Genomic DNA, 24,417 nt, shown 5'->3' with positions numbered 1-24,417 from the left:
TGCCCTGCTTAGCTGCTCACGTACCTGCCTCTCACTGGGCAGCTGGGGTCTGGCCTTCCGCACCCACTGGAGGGGCTGGGCCCATACAGTCGTGCCTCGCCTCTGCTGGCTCCTCCAGGACCAGCAGCCTAGGAACTCTTGAGCGGCACAGGTGCTACTCCACTGCTCTCCTCTTCTGCTCTAGCCCTGGAGACCTTGTTCTGAGCTGTCACAGGAAGTGCCCTTTCCTCTGTGACTCAGCCTCATCTCTGCCTGTAGGTGGTGTGCTGCCTGGCTAGTGTGTAACCTCAGTGGACTCCTCCTCCTGTGGGGCCAGTTGTAGTGGCTGTGTGGTCCTGTAAGCAGATGCCACCAGCTTTGCCTGATTCCTTCTTCCCAACTACACAGGGTGTATCACAGGAGTTGCCTGTCTGTTTATTTATTGGCTAGATCGGGTCTTAGTTGCGGCACGTGGGATGTTTCGCTGCGGCGTGCGGGCTCTTCGTCATGGTGCGCAGGCTCTTCATTGAGGTGCGCAGGCTTCTCTTTAGTTGTGGCGCGCGGGCTCAGTAGTTGCGGTGCATGGGCTCTCTAGTTGTGGCACGTGGGCTCCAGAGCACGTGGGCTCTGTAGTTGTGGCGCATGGGCTTAATTGCCCCGCGACATGTGGGATCTTAGTTCCCTGACCAAGGATCGGACCAGTGTCCCCTGCATTGCACGACGGATTCCTCACCACTGGACCACCAGGGAAGTCCCAGGAGTTACTTGTCTAGATTGGCACCCTGGGCAACACAGGCCTGCCAGGATGCATCGTGATTACCGAATTAGCAAGTGACCAGAGCCTTTTCCAGGAGTGAGCCTTGTGTGAGGAGAGCTGAGTGGATCCCGCTCCACTGCTGGAGACAGCCCAGAAGCCGTTCCCTACAGTGATACCAGTAGCTCTGAAGGCCCAGGGCGATAGATTTCTGTTGGCCATTCTTTTAGCAGGTTTTTGGTGAGCCATACTGTCACTCTGTGCTGAAACTCAAGATCCGACTCAGCCCAAAAAAGTGCTCAGCTGACCTTGCCAGCTCCCAGCGAGTGCAGAGGCCCCCACCCCAACAACCCCTTCATTTTGGGTTAAGTGTTTCCCTTTCCTGGTACATCCATGAAGCAACTTCTCCTTCCCAGCAACGAGCACCAGTTTGCTTTGACCCTGTGAGGGGTCTGTGCAACACCCTGTGGCTGGTGTTCGGACCACTAGCCTTGGACTAGGCCTACACCGGCCTCCCTGGTTTGCTCTAGCTTCCTTAACTGTAGCACAATAAGATATCCTAGGCTTAACAATTCTGCCCCTGGCTTTGTTCCCCTGACAATGATCCTGAGGATCATCCTACAGCAGTCCTCAGAGACCTTCCTCATCCCTTTTCACAGCTGTGGAGAATTCCATTATGTTGTTGGACCACAGTGTTATTCAGCCAACTCCTACTGAGGACTTTGGGGTTGTTTCCTGAGCTTTGCTGTCACAAATCGTCCCAAGATGAATTTCCAAGTGCATGTATCTTTTTTATTTATGTGTGTAACCATCACCTCCATCTAGTTCTAAAACATTCTCTTCACCCCAAAAGAAAACCCCATACCCATGAAGCAGTTGCTCCCCATTTCTTCCTCCCCCAGCCTCTAGCAACTAGTAGTCTGCTTTCCCTCTCTATTAATTTACTTATTCTAGATATTTCATGCAAATGAAATCATAAAATATGTAGCCTTTTGTGTCTGGCTTCTTTTTTTTCTTTTATACATTTATTTATTTATTTATTTATTTTTGGCTGCGTTGGATCTTTGCTGCTGAGCGCGGGCTTTCTCTAGTTGTGGCGAGCGGGGGCTACTCTTCCTTGCGGTGCGCGGGCTTCTCATTGCGGTGGCTTCTCCTATTGCGGAACACGGGCTCTAAGCATGTGGGCTTCAGTAGCTGTGGCACGCGGGCTCAGTAGTTGTGGCTCGCAGGCTCTAGAGCACAGGCTCAGTAGTTGTGGCACGCGGGCTCAGTAGTTGTGGCTCGCAGGCTCTAGAGCACAGGCTCAGTAGTTGTGGCACACAGGCTTAGTTGTTCCGCGGCACGTGGGATCTTCCTGGACCAGGGCTCGAACCTGTGTCCCCTGCATTGGCAGGCGGATTCTTAACCACCGAGCCACCAGAGAAGTCCCTCCATTCCCTTTTAAGTCTGAATAACATTCCATTGTATGTATATACCACATTTTGTGTATCCATTTTCCCATCCATAGGCTTTTGGGTTGTTTCCACCTTTTGGCTGTTATGAATAATGCAGGGATCCTTGAGTCTCAGCAGCCTGGTGGACAGGTAGAGCAAAGACATGTAGACAGGCACTGGGATGAGGTGCGGAGGCTCGGGAAGGAGTCCAGAAGCAGGGTCTGCTCCCATGCCCCAGAGTGTTTGCGTGGCTTTGCTCAGGTGTCCCCTCTTCTGAGGGTCATCCCCCTCCTTCCTCATTTGTATTGTTCTGAACGAGTCAGGCTTATCCATTTGTCTTCTTGGTCTTTGCCTGTCTCTGCACCATAAGGCAAGTTCCATGAGATGAGTGGCCTTGTTTGCCTTGCTCACTGCTAGGTAACCAACATCTGCAGTGCAGCCCAGTGCCAGGCACCCTGAAGCTCTTGATAAAAAGGATCTAATGTTCGGTGAAGCCTCACACTTGTGCTGCCGTGGCTGCCATTGTAGCCTTAACCCCTTTCGTCTCCCCAGCTTGCATTTGGATCTGCACTCACCATGTCCTCTGTCCAAGTCATCCCAAACTATCCTGGGTCCCCAGCACCTTCTCAGACATTCCCCCCACCTTCTGCCAGGTGAGACCCTGGCTATGCCTGAGGTTGCAGCATTCCCCTCAGCCCCTCGGCAGGGCTCTGCAGACCCACACTCACTCGCATGTCCCTCCTGGCCAGGGGGCCTTTGGGGTTGCATGAGCCTGGCCCTCAGACCCTGGTCCTTCCTGTCTTGTCAGCCACAGGCCATATGGTTCTACCACTTTCTCTCCCTCGGCCTTGCTGGCTGGACCTCTCATTACTTCCCACTTCCCTAAAGATTTTGGCATCAGAATCCCAGGCTTCCTGCCCACTCCCCTTGCTGTAAGCCAGGGAAGGAAGGAAGGGAGGAAGGAAAGAGCTAATGTTTTTCTCAGTGCCTACTGTGCACCTGGCATTGCTCTTCCTCAGACTGGGGTGACCCTCGCCGCTCTGTTGGCTTAGGCTGGCCTGGGCACTCTTGGCGGGGACGCAGGGCTGGGCTGGTCCCTCAGGGCATTTGCCCTTCCCCTTGGGAGCAGACCTCCTGGACAGGGTCTTACTCATTACTCAGGGCTGTAACTCCATGCGCCATGAAAAGTGTGGTCATACATGTGCTGATGTGCTCACACACATAACCTTGCACACATGTGTGAGCACACACACGTGCCCCACACTCACACATGCGCAGGTACACTCACACAGCGTCTCATCAGACTTTTTTCTCGGGTCTTAATCACCACCCTCAGACTCACATTTTCCTTTTGAGTACATCTGTCTTAATGGATTTTAAGCACAGGTAGCTGAGTTTAACACTCTCGACATGTGAACACGTTTCAGGTAGGAACATGGGCATCCCTGAGCCTCTGCTGGTCAGATGCTGAGCCCTGGGAAGGGGAAGAGAGTAAGGAAGGGAGCTCCTGGTGGTCAGTCCGAGGGAGGACCTCTCCTGGTCAAGGGTCCCACCTGAAAGGGACTTTTGCTCCTTGGATGGAAGGTTCTGGCCTTAGGCCAGGCCCAGGGAGCCTTGCAAGAGGGTTAGCTACCCCATGGCAGGCTGGGCAGTGGGGTGTGTGAGGGTCAGCTCCTCAAGCAGGAGGAAGGAATAGGCACATGGGGTGAGGAGGGGTGGGGTGAGGGAGCACTTCCTGCAGGAGGCCTCCCTAGCCTCTCATGTTATTGGGAAATCTCTACCAGTGGCAGGCAAAGCTCCCTGAGAGACTCATAGGTGAAACTCCAACAGGAGGGATCTAGAAAGGAACCCCCAGCACATTCCTGGCCCTCACAGTCTAAGGGAGAGGGAGGCTTAGGAACCAAAGTGCCACAGGTAGATATTAGATTTCTCGTTCTGAGTTAGATCCCTCAGAAGTGAAGGGCAAGAGGACCACAGAGGAAAGACTGCGGAGTTGGCAAAAAGGGAAAAGGAGCCTCCATCCATGTACATTTTAGGCTGACAGGGAAGGTGGAACAGTGGGCACAGTGCTGTTGAGGCTGGAAGGGTGGTGGGTGGCTTTCCTTTTACAGTGTCCTTGAATGAAGAGGGCATGTTTTTCCTGCTGGAATCTTGAGTCTCATTTACCATCTTGAGATGTCATTTTTTGTCATTCTGATTTTTTTCACAAGCCCTGTAAAGAATTGCATTCACTAGATCAACACTTCCTTAGCACCGACCCCATTTGGGCCTGGGTGTTTAGTCCTGTGCTGCATGCAGGTAGGGCAGGGAGAGAGACTAAAGAGCTGCCCTCAGGCACCACTGGGAGCTGCCCTGTGTGAGGCCGTGAGAGTCTGCAGGAAGGTCTACAGCAGATTTCTGGGAACTGGAGACTCTGGGGAAGGTCCCATAGAGGGCAGGATGCTTGAGCTGGGTTTTGAAGGTTGACTTGGAGTTTAAGGAAAGGGCCATCTAGAAAGAGAGCAGAGCATAAGCTGGGAGGAGTGAGGGTCAGCTGAGGAGCCTCAGGACTCCCTGCCTGAAGGCAGTGCAAGAAGAGGAGACTGCTGGTGGGAGGACCCCATTGTAGAGTGCTTTGAAGGCAGAGGCCGAGTGCATCCAGGGTGGGGTGGCAACTTGGGTGGGGCTGGTGGCATTTCCCTTGCGCCTGTTTTGGAGGTGGGAAGAGTGAGCACTGGCGCAGTGTGTCTTGTGCGATTATGGCAGCTGCCTCATGGGCTTTCTTTTTTCTTTTTTTTGGCCGCACCGCAGGCGGCATGCTAGTTCCTAGGATTGAACCCGTGCACCCTGCAGTGGAAACACGGAGTCTTAACACTGCAGACCACCAGGGAAGTCCCCAAATGGGCTTTCTGAGTGAAACTCCTGAACAGGGCCTACCCTGGTATCTCTGTCCTGGACTTCAGAGTCCTTTCTGCCCCCAGACTGTCTCTCATCAGCCTCAGAAGTCTTGTGGCCCCAGGATTGTTGCAACACATTTACTATCTTCCAAGCCTGTTGTGTCCGTCACCACCACACAGGACCGCTGATTCCCTAATCATTCACCCCAGGCCATTGGCCATTCAGTCCACAATTACTGAGTCCCCCTGTATGCCAGGCCCTGTGCCAGGCTCTGAGGACCGAGTGGTGACCCAGTGTGGAGGAAAGGCAGACTGCCCCCACTGCTCTCTGGAAGGCTGTCCCCTTCCCCCCCGTTTTCCTCCAGAGTTTTCTCTACCTGTGCCAGCCCACATCCATTTCTCCTTCTGGGAGCCCCCGAATCCCCCACCCCTCCTCACCACACAAACATGTGTGCACATTTAAGTTCTAATTATTTTGTGTATGGTAAAGTTTTGTGTGTGAGAACACTTGCTTTGAGTTCTCTTGATTGTAATAAATTTGAAATTGCAAGGCAGAGGTATTGTTCAGAGGCTTTCCTCCTCATTTCATTACCTGTTATTTCCGGTGCTGCAGGCCCTTTGTCCAAAGGCAGGATTCTTTAGCGGTTGGAATAGCCCTGCGCAAGAACCAGCACTGTGCCCTGGGCTGTGGGAGCAAGTGACAGAAGGGCAAGCGCCGACAGGGTGACTTTGGGAGATGAGTAGGGATGGAACCCCTTCTATTTTTTCACTCAGAGCTGAAAACAAGGACCATGGATGATCCTCAGTCACAATTTTCTTTTACCATTTTTGGGTCACAGATAAGTTTTTCCTTATTGTGTAGAAACATAAAAAGCAAGCAAGCACTTACTAGTTAAAAAAAAAAGTTTAAAAAATTTTAAATTAAAAAAAAGAGCAGGGCTGATTTCTGGACAGAGAGGTTTTTAACGTGGAGTGAGCAGATGTTACTTTGGTGTTTCTTTCTCCCCCCAAATACACAATAGACATAGTTTTTGGATCCCCCTGGCTTTCCATGAGAAGGGAGTTAAGGGGCCCTCAGGCTAGGTGGGGTTTCCCTGCAAGTCTGGAAGGGCAAGCTCTGGGAAGCCTCATACACTTGAGGTGTTTTCAGGTCCAGCCCAGTACCCTGTGCATGGCAGGTGTTCAGCCAGTTCACGTATTAATGATGCAGGCACTGGCTTATCTTACTAACTGCATTGTTGGCCCCCGTCTTCCTTCCAGTGCTTGGATCAGGGCGGGCATGGAGCAGGCCCTTAGCCATCTTTGTGGCTGAGGGTGTGTCCCGGCCGTCCCCGAGGACAGGCTGACGGCTGAATCCACTGCGCTGGGTCTGAAGACAGGGCAGAAGCTTGTCAAGCTTTCTGAGCTAGAGTCCTGGCTTCTGCCGTGTTGGGGTTGGAGTGGAGAGAGTGAGGCCTGCTGCCTCCATTGTCACAAAGACTTGCAGTTTTCTCTTATCTCCTGGTTTCAGCAGAATTTGGAAGAGAGCTGACAAGCATAGCGCTGTCCCCTTGGTAAAAGGCTGAAGTAGTAGAATTTGTTGGAGCGAGAAGCAGGGGAAAAGCTGGCTCAGCTTTATGTAATGACTCCTGACTCCTGATTAGAGATTCCTAGCTTTGAGAGTCCTCTCCCTGAGCCAGAAAACTGGGACGCTTCGCAGCTCAAAGTTGTCCCTATGTGGGGTCCCCATGCAGATGTCTGAAAGCCTGGGGCTGGGTGGGGGCAGGAACCTCGGTGGCTTGGGCTGAATTCCTGGGCCACACCTGGGAACCATGGCACTCCCGGAAGACAGGGTTGGTAAATGAGAACCAAGGGCCGGCCTGGGGCCAAAGATCTTGAGAAGGCTGTAGAGAGGGGGCTAAGAATTTGCCTGTCCGCCATGTGTGCCTCAGAAAGCTGAGCCTGGGAGGGGAGTTCATGGGGGTATGTGGCTGGCCTGGAGGTGCCATTGAAGGGTACCCTGGTCACCACAGGCTGGAAAGGCCAGGGAGTGCCTTAAAATTCAAATGCTGTACATGCTGTAGGTCTTAGTACAGGGATGTATTGGGATTTGCCCAGACGAATGTCAGCATCCTGGGTTCAGTCCTTATGGTGCCCAAAGGGAAGAAGAGTCCCTAAGGTTGGAGCCTTGTTTCCTCTGATGTCCCAGGTCAGGCCACCTGGAAAGCCTAGGAGGTGACGGGGAGAGCCTTTGAGGAGCTGCTGACCTGGGTCTCATCTCTGGGCGGTGACTCTGGTCTTGGCACCTGCCTGCCTCCTCTTCCCTCCTTTGGCCCTCTTGGCTCCCAGCGTGGGCCCCCGCCTCTCCTGGCTCCCTCAGGAATCTCCTACTGATGAGCTTTACCCAAGTCTGATGAATAAGTGGGAAAAAGGTGTTAGGGCACTAAAAGCAATAATGCTCCCCTCCTACTAAGTTCTAGCTAAAGAAACCAGCTCCTCTATGCACTGTAGTAAAACCCAGTCTTTGGATCCTTTCCCCTTGGAAATTGTGGTAATTGGCTGAACCAGACCTTTGTAAAAGATGATTGATATAAATATGACTGTTTAATTCACCTAAAATAAGAAGTTGCTTTCAAGCCCTACCAGAGTCATTTCCTATAAATCTTGCCTAATTACAAATTATCTTTCGTCAGTTGATTATAACAACCTGTGTGAACTTCTGCTTCCTTTGACTGGCAAACAGGGATTGCACCCGCATTAGATTCTGGGAACCCCTGCCCTTATGGGGTGCTCAGTCTGACCTAAGGGACACTGTAAACAGATAGTGCCTTGCAGGAGCAGCACTGGGACCAGGCCGGTGGGGGACGCAGAGGGAGGGAGACCCCAGGAGGCTCCACACCAGAAGTCAGGTTGGAATGGTGCTGTGGAAGTGTTCAGCCAGCCCTCTGGAGAGCCTGTGGGCATGGATGCAGGAAAGCCCCTGGCCTGTTGGGGAGCTCCCAGGCCTCAGGCAGGGCTTGTGTTAGGGGACGTGTGGGTGAGGCTTGAGAGACAGGCTGGTGTGGTAGGCCCAGACCAGCCATTGAGGAGTTTGGACTCGATGGGCTTCAGGAGGTCCAGTGCCTTCTGAGAGCAAACAAAAATGTTTATGAATGTGTACTTTTCTTCTTCTTAAGGATAAGATCTAAAGTTTTAAATCAGATTTATAAAGGGACCATGCTTTAGAAAACTTAGAACTTGCACAAGTGAAAAGCCAGAAAATGGCATTTGTTTTGTGTTGTAAAATGTCTTTCTGGTTAAATACGATAAATTAAAAGCATCTCTTTGCTCAGTCTCCTTACTGAACTAACCAAAAACTGCAAGAAGAATAAGAAACAGAAAACTCTCTTCAACAAAACTAAGAAACACCTGTATGTAGGAATGCAGTGAACAAAGAATGGTTTCCAAGCACAGGGAAAATTAGTTCTGATGAGGGAGGGCTCCAGAAGGGGAAACCTGCCTCTGCGGAACTAGGACAGGGAGGTCAGAGTCCAGAGGGCCAAACCCAAGAACCACCTTCTTGGACTGGTTAGCAAAGCCACCATATGTGGGGACGTTTAGGAGTGTCCCTGAACCCTGTGTGATGCCAAGAAGTTACTAGGGAGGTGGAGTTGCTCAAGGAGTTGAGCAGATTGGGGGGCGGGGAGTCGGGGGAACCATGGGCTGCCAGCAGCCTGGACAATGGAAAGACAAAGGAAAGTTAAAGTAGGTGTAATTGGTATCTCTGGAGAGGAGAACAAAACAAATGGAACAGAGAAAGATTCAAAGGTATAATTAATAGAAAACGTTTCCCCCCTGAAGTAAAGGAACACATAAATCTTTAGTTTGAAAGGACATACTGAATTTCAGGAAAAATAGATATGGAATATTAAGTTACTAAACTTCAAAGAGAAAAAAAAAAAAGAGTTCTAGAGCACCTAGAGGAAAATGTTAGTATACCTATAAGGGGAACTAATTGGGCTGGCCCAGAGCTCCCCACAGTATTAGTTAGAAAACACAGGGGCTGTACCTGCAAAGTCCTCAGGGAAAGGAACTGTCAACTGAGAATTTTACATCCAGCCAAGCTGTTGTTCAGATTTAATGACCACAAAGGTATGTTCGGACTTTCAAGAACTAGGGAACATGGTTCCTATGAGCTCTTTTAACATGAATGAATGAATAAAAACTTCTAGAGATACACTCCATAAGACATGAATGGGCAAGCTATGACTAGAGGACTAGTAACCCCTCAACAGAGTCCTAAGGGGGATGGCATCTACCACTCCCTTGCCCTCAGGTGAGCCATGGTTCACACAAGCACCACAGTGCAAGAGACATTCAGCCTTCAGAGTTACACCGAGCTCATGGCATTTGATGGTTCAGCTGACTGATGCCCACACACAGCTCTTGTGACTCTGGGAAGACCACAGATTGGAGGTGAAAATGGGACCAAGGGAAAGGTCAGAGGTAAACACTACATGCATCCTCTGGTCTCTTTTGGGGGATGAATTTGACCCGAGGTGGGTCTGGCCCAGTTCTGAATGAGACACTCCTGGAAGCTGGGTATCACCTGAGGCAGGTCTGAGGGTCTGGTTTGGTTCTGCATCATGGATGACAAGTTCATGGCCTTTGTGCTTATGTGCCCTACTCCTGGGTTCATGACAGACCTTTCTAATTGGTGGCAACAGTCTTTCCCACTGATCTTTCTCAAACCCAGCCCTCCAGGCAGTCTCTACCAATTAATGGGGTTAGAGGAAAGTTACCTTTATTTCCCTTCCTTGTTTTGGATTCTGGAGACTGACTGGGCCTAAAGGGAACCAAGGCCAAATCAGATTGTCCTGAGAAATGCTCTCAACCTAGTGGACCCAGATAGGCCTCAAGGCTGGGGAATGAGGTATCCAGGGCTTGCTTTCCTTGCAGTTATGGCCTGGGTCCCATCTTGCTCTCAGCCTCCTGCTGGTGTCTCCCCTTATGCTGGCAGCTTCCCCGGGGCTGTGTCTGATGGCAGCAACTCTTATCCCTACCAGGGACCCATGATCAAAAAGGCAGGAGGCCACTGGCCTGAAAGCTGGGCAGGTCAAGAAATGTTTTCTTGTGTGAAAACTGGCATTTTTTTAAAACTCAGACTTTCTGAATTCTCCCATCCATTCCTGAGAGAGTTGCTCCAGGACCCAGGACCTAGATCCTGGTGCCCACCGTTCTGCAGCCCCTGCTTCTCTGCCTGGATACACGGGGGCCGCTGGGCTGGCCTAGAGGTCCTTCCTGGCCTGGACCTTAAAGGAGAAATCCTCCCATAGCATCTTCCTGGCCATAATTGCCTGTTAGAGAAAGGTCAGCCAGGAATTTATCAAAACCTTGTTTGAAGCTGTGGGAACTCTTCCGGCTGCTCTTAGAAAAACAGTTTCTTTAAATTCAGTCCCCTCCTGGTGAGCAAAGGCAGCCATTTATTTGTGTGAAATATTTCTCTTTCAAGTATTCAACTGGAGGTGGCGGGGGGCATGCTCTAGAATGCTGCCATGTGGAACCCAGCCTAGTTTTCCCTTGGGAGCTCACACGGTCTCTTCCTGCTTTTCCTGCTAGTCTGCCCAGCCTGAGCAGGCCCTCCCTGACTGCAGCCACCAGAGGGCCTCCAGGCTCCTTCCCACGTGGACTAGGGCAGCCACGGCTCTCCCTGGTGGCCCTGCCCTTATGGACATACCTGGTGTCTGAGCATCTTTGGTCACTGGAGCTTGTCGGCCTCATGCCTCTCTTGGGAGTTTCTGACAGGGGGGAGTCCAGCTTTTGACTGGATTATTCCTCCCGGCAGTGGTCATGGTATGGGACAGAAGGCCACAGGGGTACTGAGGAGAGCTGGTGGGGAGGCCGACGGGATTGGCCTTGTGGCAGGGGCTTCTTCCTGCCCTGCTAGCTAGCTTTAAGACTTGTTTCTGATTAGTCAGTAGCCTTAAATGCTGAAAGGGAGGAAACCTGGTACAAATACAGCAATTTTTACATCCTCTACCTTTCTTGGCCATCTTTTTAAAATATCTATCCTGGATAAGGCATTTTTAGTCTTCCCCTGCTTGTCTTCCAGCCCCTCCTTCATATCTCTGCCCTCTCCCTCCTTCTTAACCTGCCTGTCCTCCTGTGTCTTTTCCACTTTATGGCAGTGTCCCTCTCCCCTCCTGCTCACCTGTCCTCATCCCAGCCCTCCTCAAGGAGCAGGACTCCTGGAGGCTGCTGGGAGGAGCACTGGCCTCCAGGGCTCTCACTACTGATGAGCCATATCCATGAAGCCAGGTCTTCCCTGGGGCTGGGCTGGGTCCCGATTGTGGACACCTCCCTTCCTCCCTCTCTTCTGCACCCAGTGGAGACCTTTGTTAAGGAGGGCCTCCTGGGGAGGGCATTCCTCTGCCCTCCCCAGGAGGCCCTAGGCTACTTCAACCCTGGCCCCCTTGGGACTTGTGTCCAGTAGAGTATCACAGACAAATCTGGATCTCTGGCCATGGATGGGCCCTTGTGGTCAGCAGGATAGAGAACTGGCCTGTCTTGAGGATAAGGGCCTGAGTGGGAGAGGGCTCATGGCCCTCGTGGGCGTAGCCTTTTCCTTCAGAGCTTCTGAGGCTTCTCAGCCCTCAGGGACGTAGACTCAGGAGCATGTCGTTGAATGCTCCTCCTTATGGGAACTTCTCTGACCCTGGGGGTTGTGTTCTTGTTGTTCTCCTTTCTCTGACCTCTCTGTTTCTGATACCCCTTCTGCTCCCATTAATGTTTATGCTCCCCACAAATCTTTTCTGGACCACTGCTCTCCATGTGATCTTTATCCCCTGAGGCTTGCCTGTGAACTGAACCCTTAACTCTCCCAGATAAAAATATCTAGACTTGTCTGAATTGAACCCAAGCTCTGACCCATTTCCTGATGTTCCTTGGATGCCCCCTGAAGACCACCAACTCAGTAAAACCAAACTCAACCTCGTGATTTTGCCATTTCACTCCCCAACCTCCACCCACCAATTGGCTTCTCTCCCTGGATCCTCCGTCTCAATCAAAAGAACCACTCCTCCCTCTTGGTCCCTGGACTATCTTTTGGGCTGTTGCCTTATTCTCACTGTCTCCCTGCCTCCACCATCTCCTTGACACAGAGCTGGAGCACTCCCTTGTTTGAAAAGCTTGGAGGCCCTGCTCTCCTGGCCCTTCCTATTTTAGCTCTGAGCTTCCCATGTAGTCCTGGTAGTTGGGTGCACACTGTTGCCAGGAGCTGAGAATAGCACTGACTTACACCTTGTCAGGCCTCTGGGCCGTTGCAAGTGCTTTCCTCTCTGCTTCGATTGCCCTTTACCTTGGGGAGAACAGCCCATCCATTAAGACCTGGTTTAGATGTCTCCTAGTCCTCAAAGCCTTGTCAGACTTCTGCCTTCCCTGGACTGTGTGGAGGTGTCTTACAGTGATTTGTTTGCACATCTGTCTCCTCTCTGGACTGGAGGCTCCCAGAAGACTGGATCCCTGTCTGATTCGCTTTTTAAAAACATTTATTTTAGTTAAATATTGAATAGGTGTTTATAGAGAATATAAGAACACTGACAAAATATGTGTAAGATGTAAAGGATAGCAATACAACGAACACCTGTGGACCTACCTTCGTTTGTAAGAGACGTAATCCATTCTTACCATCAGTACCTATCACAGGGCCTGGAACTATCATTCCAGGGGTCAGTGAATGTTTGCGAATGACTGAATGCTCAAATGAATGAGTGAATGAATGTGGTTTTCTCTATGAGTCTCTCAGCGTTGCTGGCCAAACTCCAGGGGAAGTTGTCATAACTAAGTAACATCACTGCCCTAGCTCAGCCCCACTCCATGAGCTCACTGCACTGCCATATGACTTCCTGTTTACTTTGCATCTACACTTATTGAGTGTCCACTCAGTGCCCAGCATGGTGCTGGGGCCTGGGCTACAGTGAGAAGCAAAATGTCAGAGACCGCTTCTGAGGGAGTTTCCACTTAAACAGCTCTTCAGAAGAAAGAAAAAAGAATCCAAAGAATCCAAATTGCAGTGCTTCCCGCCCCTCCATAGCCTCACTGTGCTCCCCCAGAGGTGGTGTGGGACATGGTTAGGGACATGGACTGGTGGCCTTGATATTGGAATCCCAGTGCCACCACTTACAGGTCATAATAGCTTTGCAAGTTCCATAACTTCTATGTGTGGCAGTTTCCTTGTCTGTAAAATAGGCAAATTGGATCCTACTGCATGGATTTGCTATGAGGCTTAAAGGAGTTAATATGTGACAGGTGCTTGGCACATGTGGTGCTCATGGTGAGGGCCCGATTAGTATCACCTTTGCCATGGTCAAGTGGAGTGTTCTATGTGGTGGGACTGGGGGTGCAGCCCCTGGCCAGAGAGGACTCCAGGTGTTGTTCCTGTCATTCTGTCCTGCGTGAGGTCAGATCCAGCGGAGGACCGAGTGCATACCTGTCACATGCCATGTCTCCTCAGCTCGAACACATTTTGGGGCCACATTTTAATGTTCTGAGTCGTGATGTGACTGCAGTCCATCCATCCAGGAAACATGTATTGAGCGTCCAGCACGTGCTGGGCACTGTGCTAGGCTCTGGGGTGCAGCTGTGGAGAAAGCACAGAGGCCCTGCCCGCATAGCGCTGTCAGGCTAATGCAGGGACCACAGAGGGTGCACAGAAGCAACATATATAGTATATGATGAGTCGGAAGGTGCTCAGTGCCATGGAGAACAAAGAGGCAGAAGGGATGGAAACTGCATTTTAAATAGGGTGGTCCAGGAAAGTGTCTCCGAAACGATGCCACCAGAGCAAAGACTCGAGAGAGCGCGAGTGCCAGCAGAATGCCCAGAGGCAGGAGTGGGCCTGGCGTAAGGGAAGTGGACACAGGGAGAGAGAGATAGTAGGAGATGAGGCTGGAGGGAAAGGGCCCAAATCTCATGGGGCCTCATGGACCATTGTAAAGCCTTTGGCTTTTCCTGTGGGAGGGAAAGGAAGGTTTAAGCAGACAAGGGAAGTGGTTTGATTTATGTACGTAAAGGATTATCCCAGCTGCCGCATGGTGAAGACTGCCATGTAGGGGGGCAAGTGGGAGCAACCCAGCTTGTGCAAAAAAAAAGAGGGCACGGTGACTTGACAGGTGGAGCGAGGAGGCAGAGGAAGTGGCCAGACGCTGAAGCCCACAAGATTTACTGATGATTGACATGGACTGAGAGAAGAAGGGAGTCAGAGACTCCAAGGGGAAGATGGGGAGGGGCACATTTGTGGGAAGATCAGGGGCTCAGCTTGGACACAGCAAGTTTGAGGTGCCTGTAAGACATCTCAGTGAAGATGTAGAGTTGGCAGTGAGCCAAGGGAGGAGCTCAGGGGAGGAGTCTGGGCCAGACACATATTTGTAGTTATCAGCGGGGAGTGGGAGTTAAAGCCTTGAGTCTGGGTGGGTCTTGAGCCTCAGGGGTTTGTGTACTCGGAAATGCTTGTGTGGACAAAAGCTAAGTCCCTGCAATGTAGGAAGTGGGGTCCCTCGTTTGGGACATGAGGAAGACCCTGCAGAAGAGCTTGGAAAGGTATGGCCAGGAGGGAGGAGGTCGCCCAGGAGAGGGTGGTGTTCCGGGAGGCCAGTGGAGAGCTTATTTCAGGAAGGATGGAATGCTCAGTGCTGTCAAGTTCCGCTGCTGGTCAGGGGATGATCAGGTGGGAGGAGGAACTGAGAAGCGACTGTCAGATTTGATGATGTGGAGGCCACCGGTGACTGTCACTTGAGCGATTTCTGTGGAAGGATGGGCAAAAGCCAGGCTGTATTGGTTGAGAGGAAGGGAGGAGAGGGGCTGGAGGCCGTGAGTGGAGACCACTCTTTCAAGAAGTTTTGCTGTAAAGAGCAGCAGAGAAATGAGGCAGTAGCTGAGGGGGAAAGTGGGCCAAAGTTCTTTTTTCTTTTTCAAGATGGGAGACACATGTTTGTATGGCCATTGAAATAATCCAAATAGCGAGGTAAACATGGACGGTGAAGGAGAGGGGAGAATTTGTGAAGGTGAGAAGTGGGCCTTGGGAACAGGAGACAGGCAAACACAGCGGGACAGACGCCAAGAGGCCTTAGATGTACAAATTCCCCTCCAGTGGCTCCCGCTTTCCCTGCGAGATGGTGAGCAAGTCGTCAGTGACAGCGAGGAGAAGGAGGGACATGCTGGCGGCTTGCAGATCAAGGAGAGGTGTGAGGAATCATCCAGGAGACAGGAGAGTGAAGGGCTCATGGGCGTGTATTGTGATTGCCAGGTGTCAACTACAGTCGCCGTGTGATGTGTGAACACAAATCAGGCCTCTGTGCAGGGAGCGTTGCCCTTCCAGTGCAGACTTTGCTGGGTGCAGTGGGCATTGTTTGTTTATTCACTGTCACCACAGATGAGTTGAAAGTTAACTTGAATTTGGATCCCTAAGTGTCACATAAAATGCCCCCAGAAAGACTACACTGTGATGCAACACTGAATTAAAAAGTCACTGTGTACACGGAAGATTGCCTGTCACACCTCACGCAAAACAAACACAGTAGAAATTGCTAAGTTTCTCAGGAGAAACCACTGACCTTGCACAGCCTGAGAAGGGGCTACAGTCTCTTCACATGTTATAAAGGGCTCTTCGTAGCTTCTGATTAGCTTTTAAAAAAATTTTTTTTTAAATTTATTTGGCTGTGCCAAGTCTTAGTTGTGACACACAGGATCTTCTTTGCTACATGCGGGATCTAGTTCCCTGACCAGGGATCGAACCCAGGCCCCCTGCATTGGGAGCGTGGAGTCTTAACCACTGGACCACCAGGGAAGTCCGTTTCTGATTGGCTTTCAAGGGCTGCTTTTAAATTCTAGCCCCAAATAATTTAAGTAAAAAATGAAATTATGAATTTAACCAAGTGGAATTATTTCTTTACGATACCTAGAAATTAGTTTACTGAAAGGCCCTAGAGTCCAGGTTCCAAGTGTGGGCCAGAGATGGCTGCAGCCACCACCACACTGGGCCTCACAGCTGGTGGCAAAGGTGGCTCAGAGGGGCTAGACTCAGACTCTGGTTATCCCACTGAAGAAGAAAGTGGCAGGTCTGTGAGACTGGATGGATGGGTGTATGCTGTTGTTGGTTGATGGACATTCAACAGTGTTTCTTTTTCCTGGAAGAGTCTTAATTAGACCAAGGGTGTGTCTCTTCCCCAGCAGTTCCTCGGAAAGGAAGAAGGACTGCAGAGTGTCTTGAAGTGGGCCTCGCCAGGGGGGCTCCTCGTCTCCCCTCTGAAATAGCTTGTCCTAAGACATCCTACAGTTGGCTCCTGAATTTTTTGGCAAGCAGATGGTCTTCATATAAAGGCAGCAAACTTAGAATCCCCTCCTATTAGTCAGACCCTACAAGGACCAGGAACACTGGGGCTGAAGGGGCCAGGCCAGGATGCTCCACAGGTGGCTGTGGCCGGGCCTCTGCAGTGGCTCTCAGCCAGGCTGCCCTGTCGCCTGGGTGCCAGTATCCACCCAAATGAATACAGACTGAAGCAAGTATTGAATTTCAGGGAAGCAATATGAAGCATTGCTTTTGGCTTTTTGTGCTTGGCTTTTTTCAAATTGGAAAACTGGCAGAAATGACCTGAAATTGGGTCAAATGAGAAGGAATATAGGGCATTGAGTTTAGCTTGATGGTTTGCCTTCTACCTCATTGAACTACTCAACTCTGCTGGCTCTGCTGCAGCAGGGCCATGTCGGATGGAGGTTGGGGTCAGGCATATTGACCCCAACCCCCCTCGATGGTTCCTCAAGGCCTGGATCCTAGAACTCCGGTCCCACCCTGCCTTGCACTAGCAGAAAGGTAACACTTCACCCATCTTGATGGACTTGGTCTGGCATTAGACCTGCTGGAAGACTGCCAGAAGGAAGGCTCCATTGTCCCTGCTGGAGATGGCATTAACTGGGCATTGGAGTGCCTCCCCACCCTCACCTCTAACTTGCTGGGGTCGGCCTCTGAAGTGGACAAGCCAGAATGTATAACAGACCTGCCAGGGAAGTAGCTCTAAACTAGCTGCATGTTGAAATCACGTAGGGAGGAAAAAAATACTAATGCCAGGGTCCTGTCCCCACAGATTTTGATGTAATTTGTCTGCGGTGCAGTCTGAGAGTCAGAAATTTTAAAATCAGCCTAGGTGATACTAATGTATAGGTTTAGAGCCTTGGTTTTCAAAGTGTAGTCTGCAGACTATAGTAAAGGCATCACCTTAGAGATTCTTTTTTTTTTTTTTTTTAACATCTTTATTGGTGTACCTTAGAGGTTCTTAAAGGTGCAAACTCCACCCCAGACCTACTGAATCAGACTCTGCACTTTAGTGGGATGTAAGAGGGGACACTCATGAGCCGACCACATGGCCTAGTGCTGAGGGTTCAAGTCGGGGGACACTTGTCAGTCAGCACTCGGCCAGTGGGGGCTGTGATGATGCCACTGGGCAGCAGAGGAGGGTGGCGACGGGGCTTGGCAGAGTCACCTAGGTTGGTGGAGACCTCTGCAGGGGACTTCTCTAAGGTATATCTCTAACATTGTCATTTTCAATGTCATTTCAGCGTTTCCAGGAGACTGGACCCCAAGGAGCCCCTGGGTAGCCAGAGAGCAGCTTCCCCAACCCCGAAGCAGCCTTCTGCTCCTGCTCCCAGCCGTGAGAGCCCCCAGGAGACGAGGGCACAGGGCCCAGCAGGCCAGGAGGCTGATGGCCCCCGCAGGACGCTGCAGGTAGACAGCAGGACGCAGAGATCAGGGCGGTCCCCCTCTGTGTCACCGGACAGAGGCAGCACCCCCACATCACCCTACTCCATCCCCCAGATCGCCCCCCTTCCCAGCAGCACGCTGTGTCCCATATGTAAGACCTCGGATCTCACGTCAACCCCCAGCCAGCCAAACTTCAACACCTGCACCCAGTGTCACAACAAGGTCTGCAACCAGTGTGGGTTCAACCCCAACCCTCACCTCACCCAGGTAATCAACTCTGCGCCGGCTTCCTCCACCCCACCTGCCTTCCCAGGCCTCCCCTGTTTCCCCTTTTCACCAGCTCTCTTTTCCTGGTCATTTCCCTTGGCCATCAGCTTCTGTGTCTTCCCAGAGCTTGTATTCTGGCTCCCAGATGTGGTAGCAGAGAAAAAGTTCTGGCCCCAGATGTCCTGAGGTATTCCTGCACCTACTGAAAGCTTGGGCTCAGTCCTGAGTAGAAGACGCTTTCTTACCTGGTCCAAGTTTGACCTGGAAAAATGTCCTTAGGGAGGGCCAATGACAGTCTTATGGACAACTTTTCCCAGTGGATGCTCATTTGGAGAGGGCCATGAGCAGCTGCAGGGCCCAAAGGGAGGCAAGTCTCCCTGGCCGTCAGCCAGCCTCTCTCCCTGACAGTGGGTCTTGGAGAGGGATGCCAGTGAGGGGAGCAAGGTGTTAAGGGAGACAGGAAACTGCCTCCCACCTGGGCTTCAGGAACCACCTCCTCTGGGCTTCCGTTCCAGTAAGCTGGGGCCTGATGGGGCAGAGCAGCTACCCATCCCAAGAAACAACCTTGGGGTAAAGTAGAGACCCAGACTGGGGGCCAAGCATCCACATGGAGACAGTGTCCTACACTCACCAAGAGGCCACTGCAAGGCCATTTCCATGTGATTGGCCTCCGTTCTCCCCCAAAGGACCCTGGGTCCCCAGCCCCACCCTTGCTGTGTTGGGATGCCTTGAGTTGCTGTGGGATGCTCAGCCAAGCCCCTGAGCCTCTCTTTGGTGCCATGGAGCCTGGGTGCCCCAATATACTAGCTGGGCTGGGGCCATGCCTTTGAAATGAGTGGGTTTGTCAACTTCCTCCCTCTCCTCCATGGTAACCCACAGAAGTCTCTGGTCGTTCCCCCAGGGCTCTGCCCTTGGGCCGGATGGAGAGTGGTGACTGCATGGCCGCAGCTGGGATTATCAGCAGCAGGAGCCATTTGGACCACATGGGTGGGGGGATGAGTGAGAATAATTGTTCACAGGTTGGGGTCTATTTGTGATATGAGGTGCTGTGGGTGTGGGACGTGTGCTTTGCGAGAGGTAAGTGTGAGATTCCGAGGAAGGAGCTGCCGGTGTGGGGAGATGATTCAGTGCGTTTGCAATCACTCCTGGAGTGTGGGGGCTTTCTGAGGAGGCGTGCACACTTGTGATTATTACATCCGTGATTAGAAACAGCCCATCCCTGCACTGATCAGTTAGGTAAGTGTTGCTCCTCAGTATTTAAAACAGTGTGGTTAAGGCCAGGGAAGCTCACCTGGGTGTTTCTGCTAGCGAGAACCCAGAAACACCCAGCCTCACAGGAGCAGGGAGGCTTGGCAGGCAGGGATGAGAGAGGCTGCTGTGGGGATCCCCCTCTTGTGCTGGCCCTGCCCCCCAGGTTCCAGCCTCCAGAGATGCTCACTAGAGCGGCAGGACCCGAACGACTCTGGGTGGGGTAGGCGGAGATCAAGGGAGAGCTGCACACAGTGGCACCAGTTTCCTGGTGGGCATCTCAGTCCTTCCCACACAACAAACTCCCCCAGCCTAGGACCTTTGATGAGGTGGGAGGGGAGCCAGCCTTTGGCTGTGCCTGGAAAAACAGCAGAGTGGGAGGACCTTGGCGACACTCGGTCCATCTGCCTCATTGTGCTGGGAGGAAGCCGGGGCTCAGGGCCAGGAGGAAAGGGGCCTCCAACTTACTGCAGATTCACAGTGTTTGGTGAAGAGTGGGCCTCCGGACCAGGTCCTTCAAGGCATATACATGCAGGAGCTCTAAGACAGGGCTGTTGCTGGTGGCCTTTCCCAGACTTGCTTTCCCGGAACATTAGGGGCTGCTGTTCCATGGCGTTCAGTTTGGGAAATGCTGACCATTCTCCAGGTTCTCACCTGGTGGATGCCCTTTTCTGCCATGGTCTCCAAGCAGAACCTTTTCTTCTTCACGGTTGGCTTTCAGTGGTGTTCCTGTCAAGGAAGAGAACCCTCAGCCCATTTTCCTGAGGGGCTGGCAGAGCCTAGTTCTTGAGTCAGAGCAGTTGCCCTTTGTCACTTCACTAAAAGCAGGTTCACCTTCCTGGTCACGCTTCCACGTAACGAGAAAGCACATTTGCAAGTTTTGCCCACATACCTGCTGATAGATCCACCTTGGTCAAGCCACATCTGTTCTGGTCCTTCTAACATGATGTTCATCAGCCAACAAGGCTGTCTGTGGGGTTGCCCTGGTGTCCTGGGCTGGGCTCCTGCCTGGCCTGAGGTTCTGGGCAGCGCAAGGGGCGGGTTCTGAAGTCAGGCTGGTTGAAGTCAGGTGGCAGGGGCTCAGGCAGAGTGACCTTTTCCAGGAATTTCAGCTCCAGCACTCACTTCCTTTTTTGATTACTCACTTCCTTTTCTGATTTCTCACTTCCTAGGAGGAGCCCAGCTAGAGTGGAAAGTGGTGGGGGGACTGCCAGTCCCAGCACAGATGCCCTACAGACACTGGCCACTGGGCAGCTTAATTGGGGTCCTGTCTGGGGGTGCGAGCTTGTGCCTGAAACGGCTAGTGTGGTAATGCCGAGGTAGCCTGGGTCCTGCATCCGGCCTTGAAGGTCACCGAAGCCTCATCAGGGCATGTGAGCAGGATGCATTGCTCCTCAGCTTTCTACCACACAAGTGACTTGGAGGGTTTCATGCCTCTCAGACCACTAATGAATCTGCTCTTGGATCTTTGGAAATGAGACCATGGAAAATGAACCTTTTATCGTGTGTGTCACAAGGAGAGAATCAGGGGCTGGTTGGTAACTCAAGTTGCAGCACAGATAGAACTGTTATGCTGAATGGCTGTGTGAGGACAAAGGAATAGGAAGGAAGGAAAAGACTGGCACTGCTGGGCCAATGGTCACTGGAACTCAGAGTTTTGGTTTTTCTGTCTCATGGCATCTGTCAGGGTCTTATTACTTTAGCTGGGTCCTGTGGAAACAGCACACCAGGTCTGGAGATGAGAATCACATACAGGTCAGCCCCATGTGGCCAGAATAGTGTCTGAGATCTGGAACCACTGCTTTCTGGCCAGTGGACCCAGGGGCTGCTGGATGGGTACCACACTCACACAGATGTGGCACTTGCTGTCCTGCCCGTGCCCAGGTTGGCTGGTTCTCAAGGCTGTGATGCCTTGAGAGGAAGATGCCTGCCCATGCACTTTGCTGGGGGTCTGAGTGCCTGGACCACATTAAGACTTCATGGAGGTCGGGGAGCAGCTCAGAGCACCCTCTGTTTACAGATGAGGAGACCAAGTCTTTGTTTATTCTGATTCATTCTGGAGCAAGGGAGCTGGGGACCCAGAACCAGTAGCTAGGTCTCCAGTTTTATCCCAAGGACTCCCATCCCCATTCTCCTTATTCATAGTCCATTTTTGCTTGGGCTGAGGATGGTTCGTAGCAAGCAGGGCTATCCTGGCCACTCTTCGTGGTGGAGGCTGTTTTTTCCTGGAGATCTCCAGCCCTGGTTGCTCAGGGCAGGTAAATAATTTAACCTGTTTGAAACCATGGCAAAAGACTGGGGGTTTCCTTGTGGGGTCAGAACATTTCTCACCACCCACAAAAGACCCTCCCTGTGAGGACGCACTGACCAGGAAGCCAGAGGTGTTAGCATTTAAGCCAAGTCACTGCCCAGTGATGGGGAAAAGACAGGAAGACTGTTCTCTTCTCTCCCTGGATGTGGGTTCTTACACAAGTACCTTAAACCTCCCGAATGTTTAAGGAGAAGCAGGGTCCAGGGACCAGCCTCAGTGGCTTTGCCGATGCCCCAAGCCTGCTCCGTGCCACATTAGCCCACCTGTCTGCTCTTCGGTAACTCAGCATTCAGGCCTGCCACCCCTTTCTCCTCTGGGACAGAGCCACCTGTTCTGATAGCTGGGGGAAGGAGATGGGTGTGGCCATAAGCCAGCTGGGTGGAGGGGGAAGGTAAGGTCGGGGTGGACAGCGGGGTGGGAGTGAGCTCCTGGAGAGGACAAGCCGTGGCTGGGGGCAAGCATGGCCTGTTTCTGTCAGCTCCCTCAGGGGCCTCCTTGCCCTGCTCAGAGCAGCCCCAGCAGCACATCCTGGCCTGGAACTCCTTCAGTGGAGTCTGTCCTCGCGCTAGCAACAGCATCACAGGAATGAGTGCTGTGCAGAGGCAGGGCTGACTGCACGCCTGTGCTTCCCGGTCGGATCAGCAGAATCCTCTCAGAACAGTACCTAAAGTGAGGCTGTAGCCTGCACGTGGGAGGCCCACCCTCTACCCCTGTGGGTAGCAGCAGAGCTGCCACCTTATCCCCAGCCTTCCAGGTCCAGGCAGCCCATGTGCCTTCAACCTCCCTTGCTCTAGTCAGAATCGCTTATAAGCCCCTCTAAGAAAACTACAGAAGAGTGATCATGGTCTTTCTTCGCCCATTCCAAGGTCTAGACTTTGCTGAGACGAAGCCAAGACCAAGCTACTGTGCCCTCCCCCATTCCCACCCCATTGGCAAGCCTTGGGCTTAGGCACTTACCAGGGTGGGTGGTGCGGAGAAGGGAGGGAGAGATGCAGTGGCCACAAGCCTCTTCCTTTCCTGCCTGCATCCCACTCTTTTCCGGCGAGGGCTGGGCCACCAGCTGGCCCGGGGGTGGTGCTGTGAGTGCAGCACAGATCCCTCTGCTGCAGCCACCAGCCTTGTCCCCTTCCCTCTGCTCCCTCCTGGCCACACTGCCGCCTGGGCCACTGAGGAAAGAGGAGCGGGTGTTAGAAGGACATGGATCAGCGGTGAGCTGAGGAGAGGCAGAGGTGTCCTCCTCCTTCCTGGGCCCAGCCTTCCCCTCTCCATCTCCAAACAAAGAGGAAGTGGATCTCCAGGTGGCGGGCCCTTTGGGAGGCCTTTCTCCCCTCTGTACGTCTAGTCCTTGGGTGGTTTGCCTGGCAGTAGCCACTTTGACCCAAACAATCTCTTGAGTCAGTAGGGAAATGCCCCCCAAGCTTCAGCCAGCCCTGGGCAGCCAGCCGTGCTGTCAGTCCCTGCTCCCAGGAACTAGGCCCCTTGGCCGCCTTGCTTGGGCCACTATGGGGTGGAGGCCAGAGCCACTGGGGGCAGGCAGAAGAGGTGGCTGTTCAGGAGTGGGAGTTTTTTATAGCTGCGGCCGTCAGGCATGGCACTTAACTTTTAGCTATGAAAGGGGGCTGTAAAGTTATCTAAGAATGAATGTAAAATTAAATCAGAACAGAAAATACGAAATTTTATTCCTAAAACACCTGATTTTGTATGTGAGGGCAAAAGAAAACAACATGAAAAAGAATGGAGTGAAAAGGGTAGAAAGAGAGAAATAAAGTAGAAGCAGGGAGAAGGGACAAGACGGGGAGAGGCAGGGGGTCCAGAGGCAGGAAGAGGCAGAGGAGGAAAGCTCCATAAAGTAGCCAGTTGCTGGCTGGTCACCTGTTGGTTCTGCCGTTTCTACTGTCTGTTAGCTCAAACTTTGGCCTGAGCAGGCCCGCTTGTATCTACTCAGTCAGAGGGTGGCCCTCTCCCTTCTTCTCATCCTTTCTTCCCTCCACAAATGCTTTTTGAGTCCATATATAAGCCAGGAACTGTCCTCAACACTGGGATTCAGGCAGAGCTGCAGCAGATGTGTTGCTCAGCCCTGCGGAGCCTCCGGGCCAGAGGGAGAGGCAGCCCGTTCACCAGTAACCACGCCCGCAAACACACAGCCGCACCTGGGGGTCAGGGTTGTGGAGGACCAGGAGGAGGGCTGGTGGGACTTGCTGTGATGCTGTGACAAGACTCTTCGGGACTTCTACAAGGAAGGGAGGTTAGACTGCAGTTGTTAGACTGATGCTGGACCAGAGACAGGTGGAGGCAGGGAAGGCCTGAGGGGAAGTATGTGGCCCATGTGACGGCCGGGGAGCAAGCCAGGTCCAGAGGGCAGGCAGATCCTGCTGGGGGCTCCAGATGTGATGTCAAGGGTTTTGGATGATGGCAGTGGGAAGGTAAGGTGTGCATTTAAAAACATCTTTTTGGAAATAGATAACGGTGATGGTTGCACAACATCATATATGTAATTAATGCCACTGAATCTACACTTAAAAATGACTAAAATGGCACATTTTATGTTATGTTTGTTTTACTCCCCTTCATAGATGTATATGTATACAACAATAGCACACAGACACACACCCCACACTCTGGCCGCTGTGTGGAGAATAGCCTGTAGGGGCAGGCTGGGGCTGGGGTAGAGATGGTCATGGTGGGGGAACTGTGACAGATTCCTGGTGTATTTTGGAGGCTAAACAGACAGGTTATGGAAATGTAGTGGACATGGGGGTAGGAGATGGAGATGGAGAATTCTTCTGTTTGGGTCGTGTCAAGTTGGAGTTGTCTGTGAGCACCCAAGTGGAGTGCAATAG

At 52.1% G+C, this 24,417-nt stretch overlaps 1 protein-coding gene across 1 annotated transcript in view; it reads left to right on the top strand.

Annotated features, from left to right (window-relative positions):
- BSN (bassoon presynaptic cytomatrix protein) overlaps positions 1 to 24,417 on the top strand; it is a 92,225-nt gene that overhangs the window by 30,974 nt on the left and 36,834 nt on the right. The window contains exon 2 of the mRNA XM_082347990.1: positions 17,610 to 18,018. Coding sequence (XP_082204116.1) covers positions 17,610 to 18,018 — 409 coding nt within the window. The remainder of the gene's footprint in view (positions 1 to 17,609; positions 18,019 to 24,417) is intronic.

Source organism: Balaenoptera borealis, assembly GCF_965194805.1.
Source record: "Balaenoptera borealis genome assembly, chromosome: 12".
Taxonomy (NCBI): domain Eukaryota; kingdom Metazoa; phylum Chordata; class Mammalia; order Artiodactyla; family Balaenopteridae; genus Balaenoptera; species Balaenoptera borealis.
Note: the sequence above shows the minus strand (reverse complement) of the source record. Positions and strands in the feature narration are given on the sequence as shown.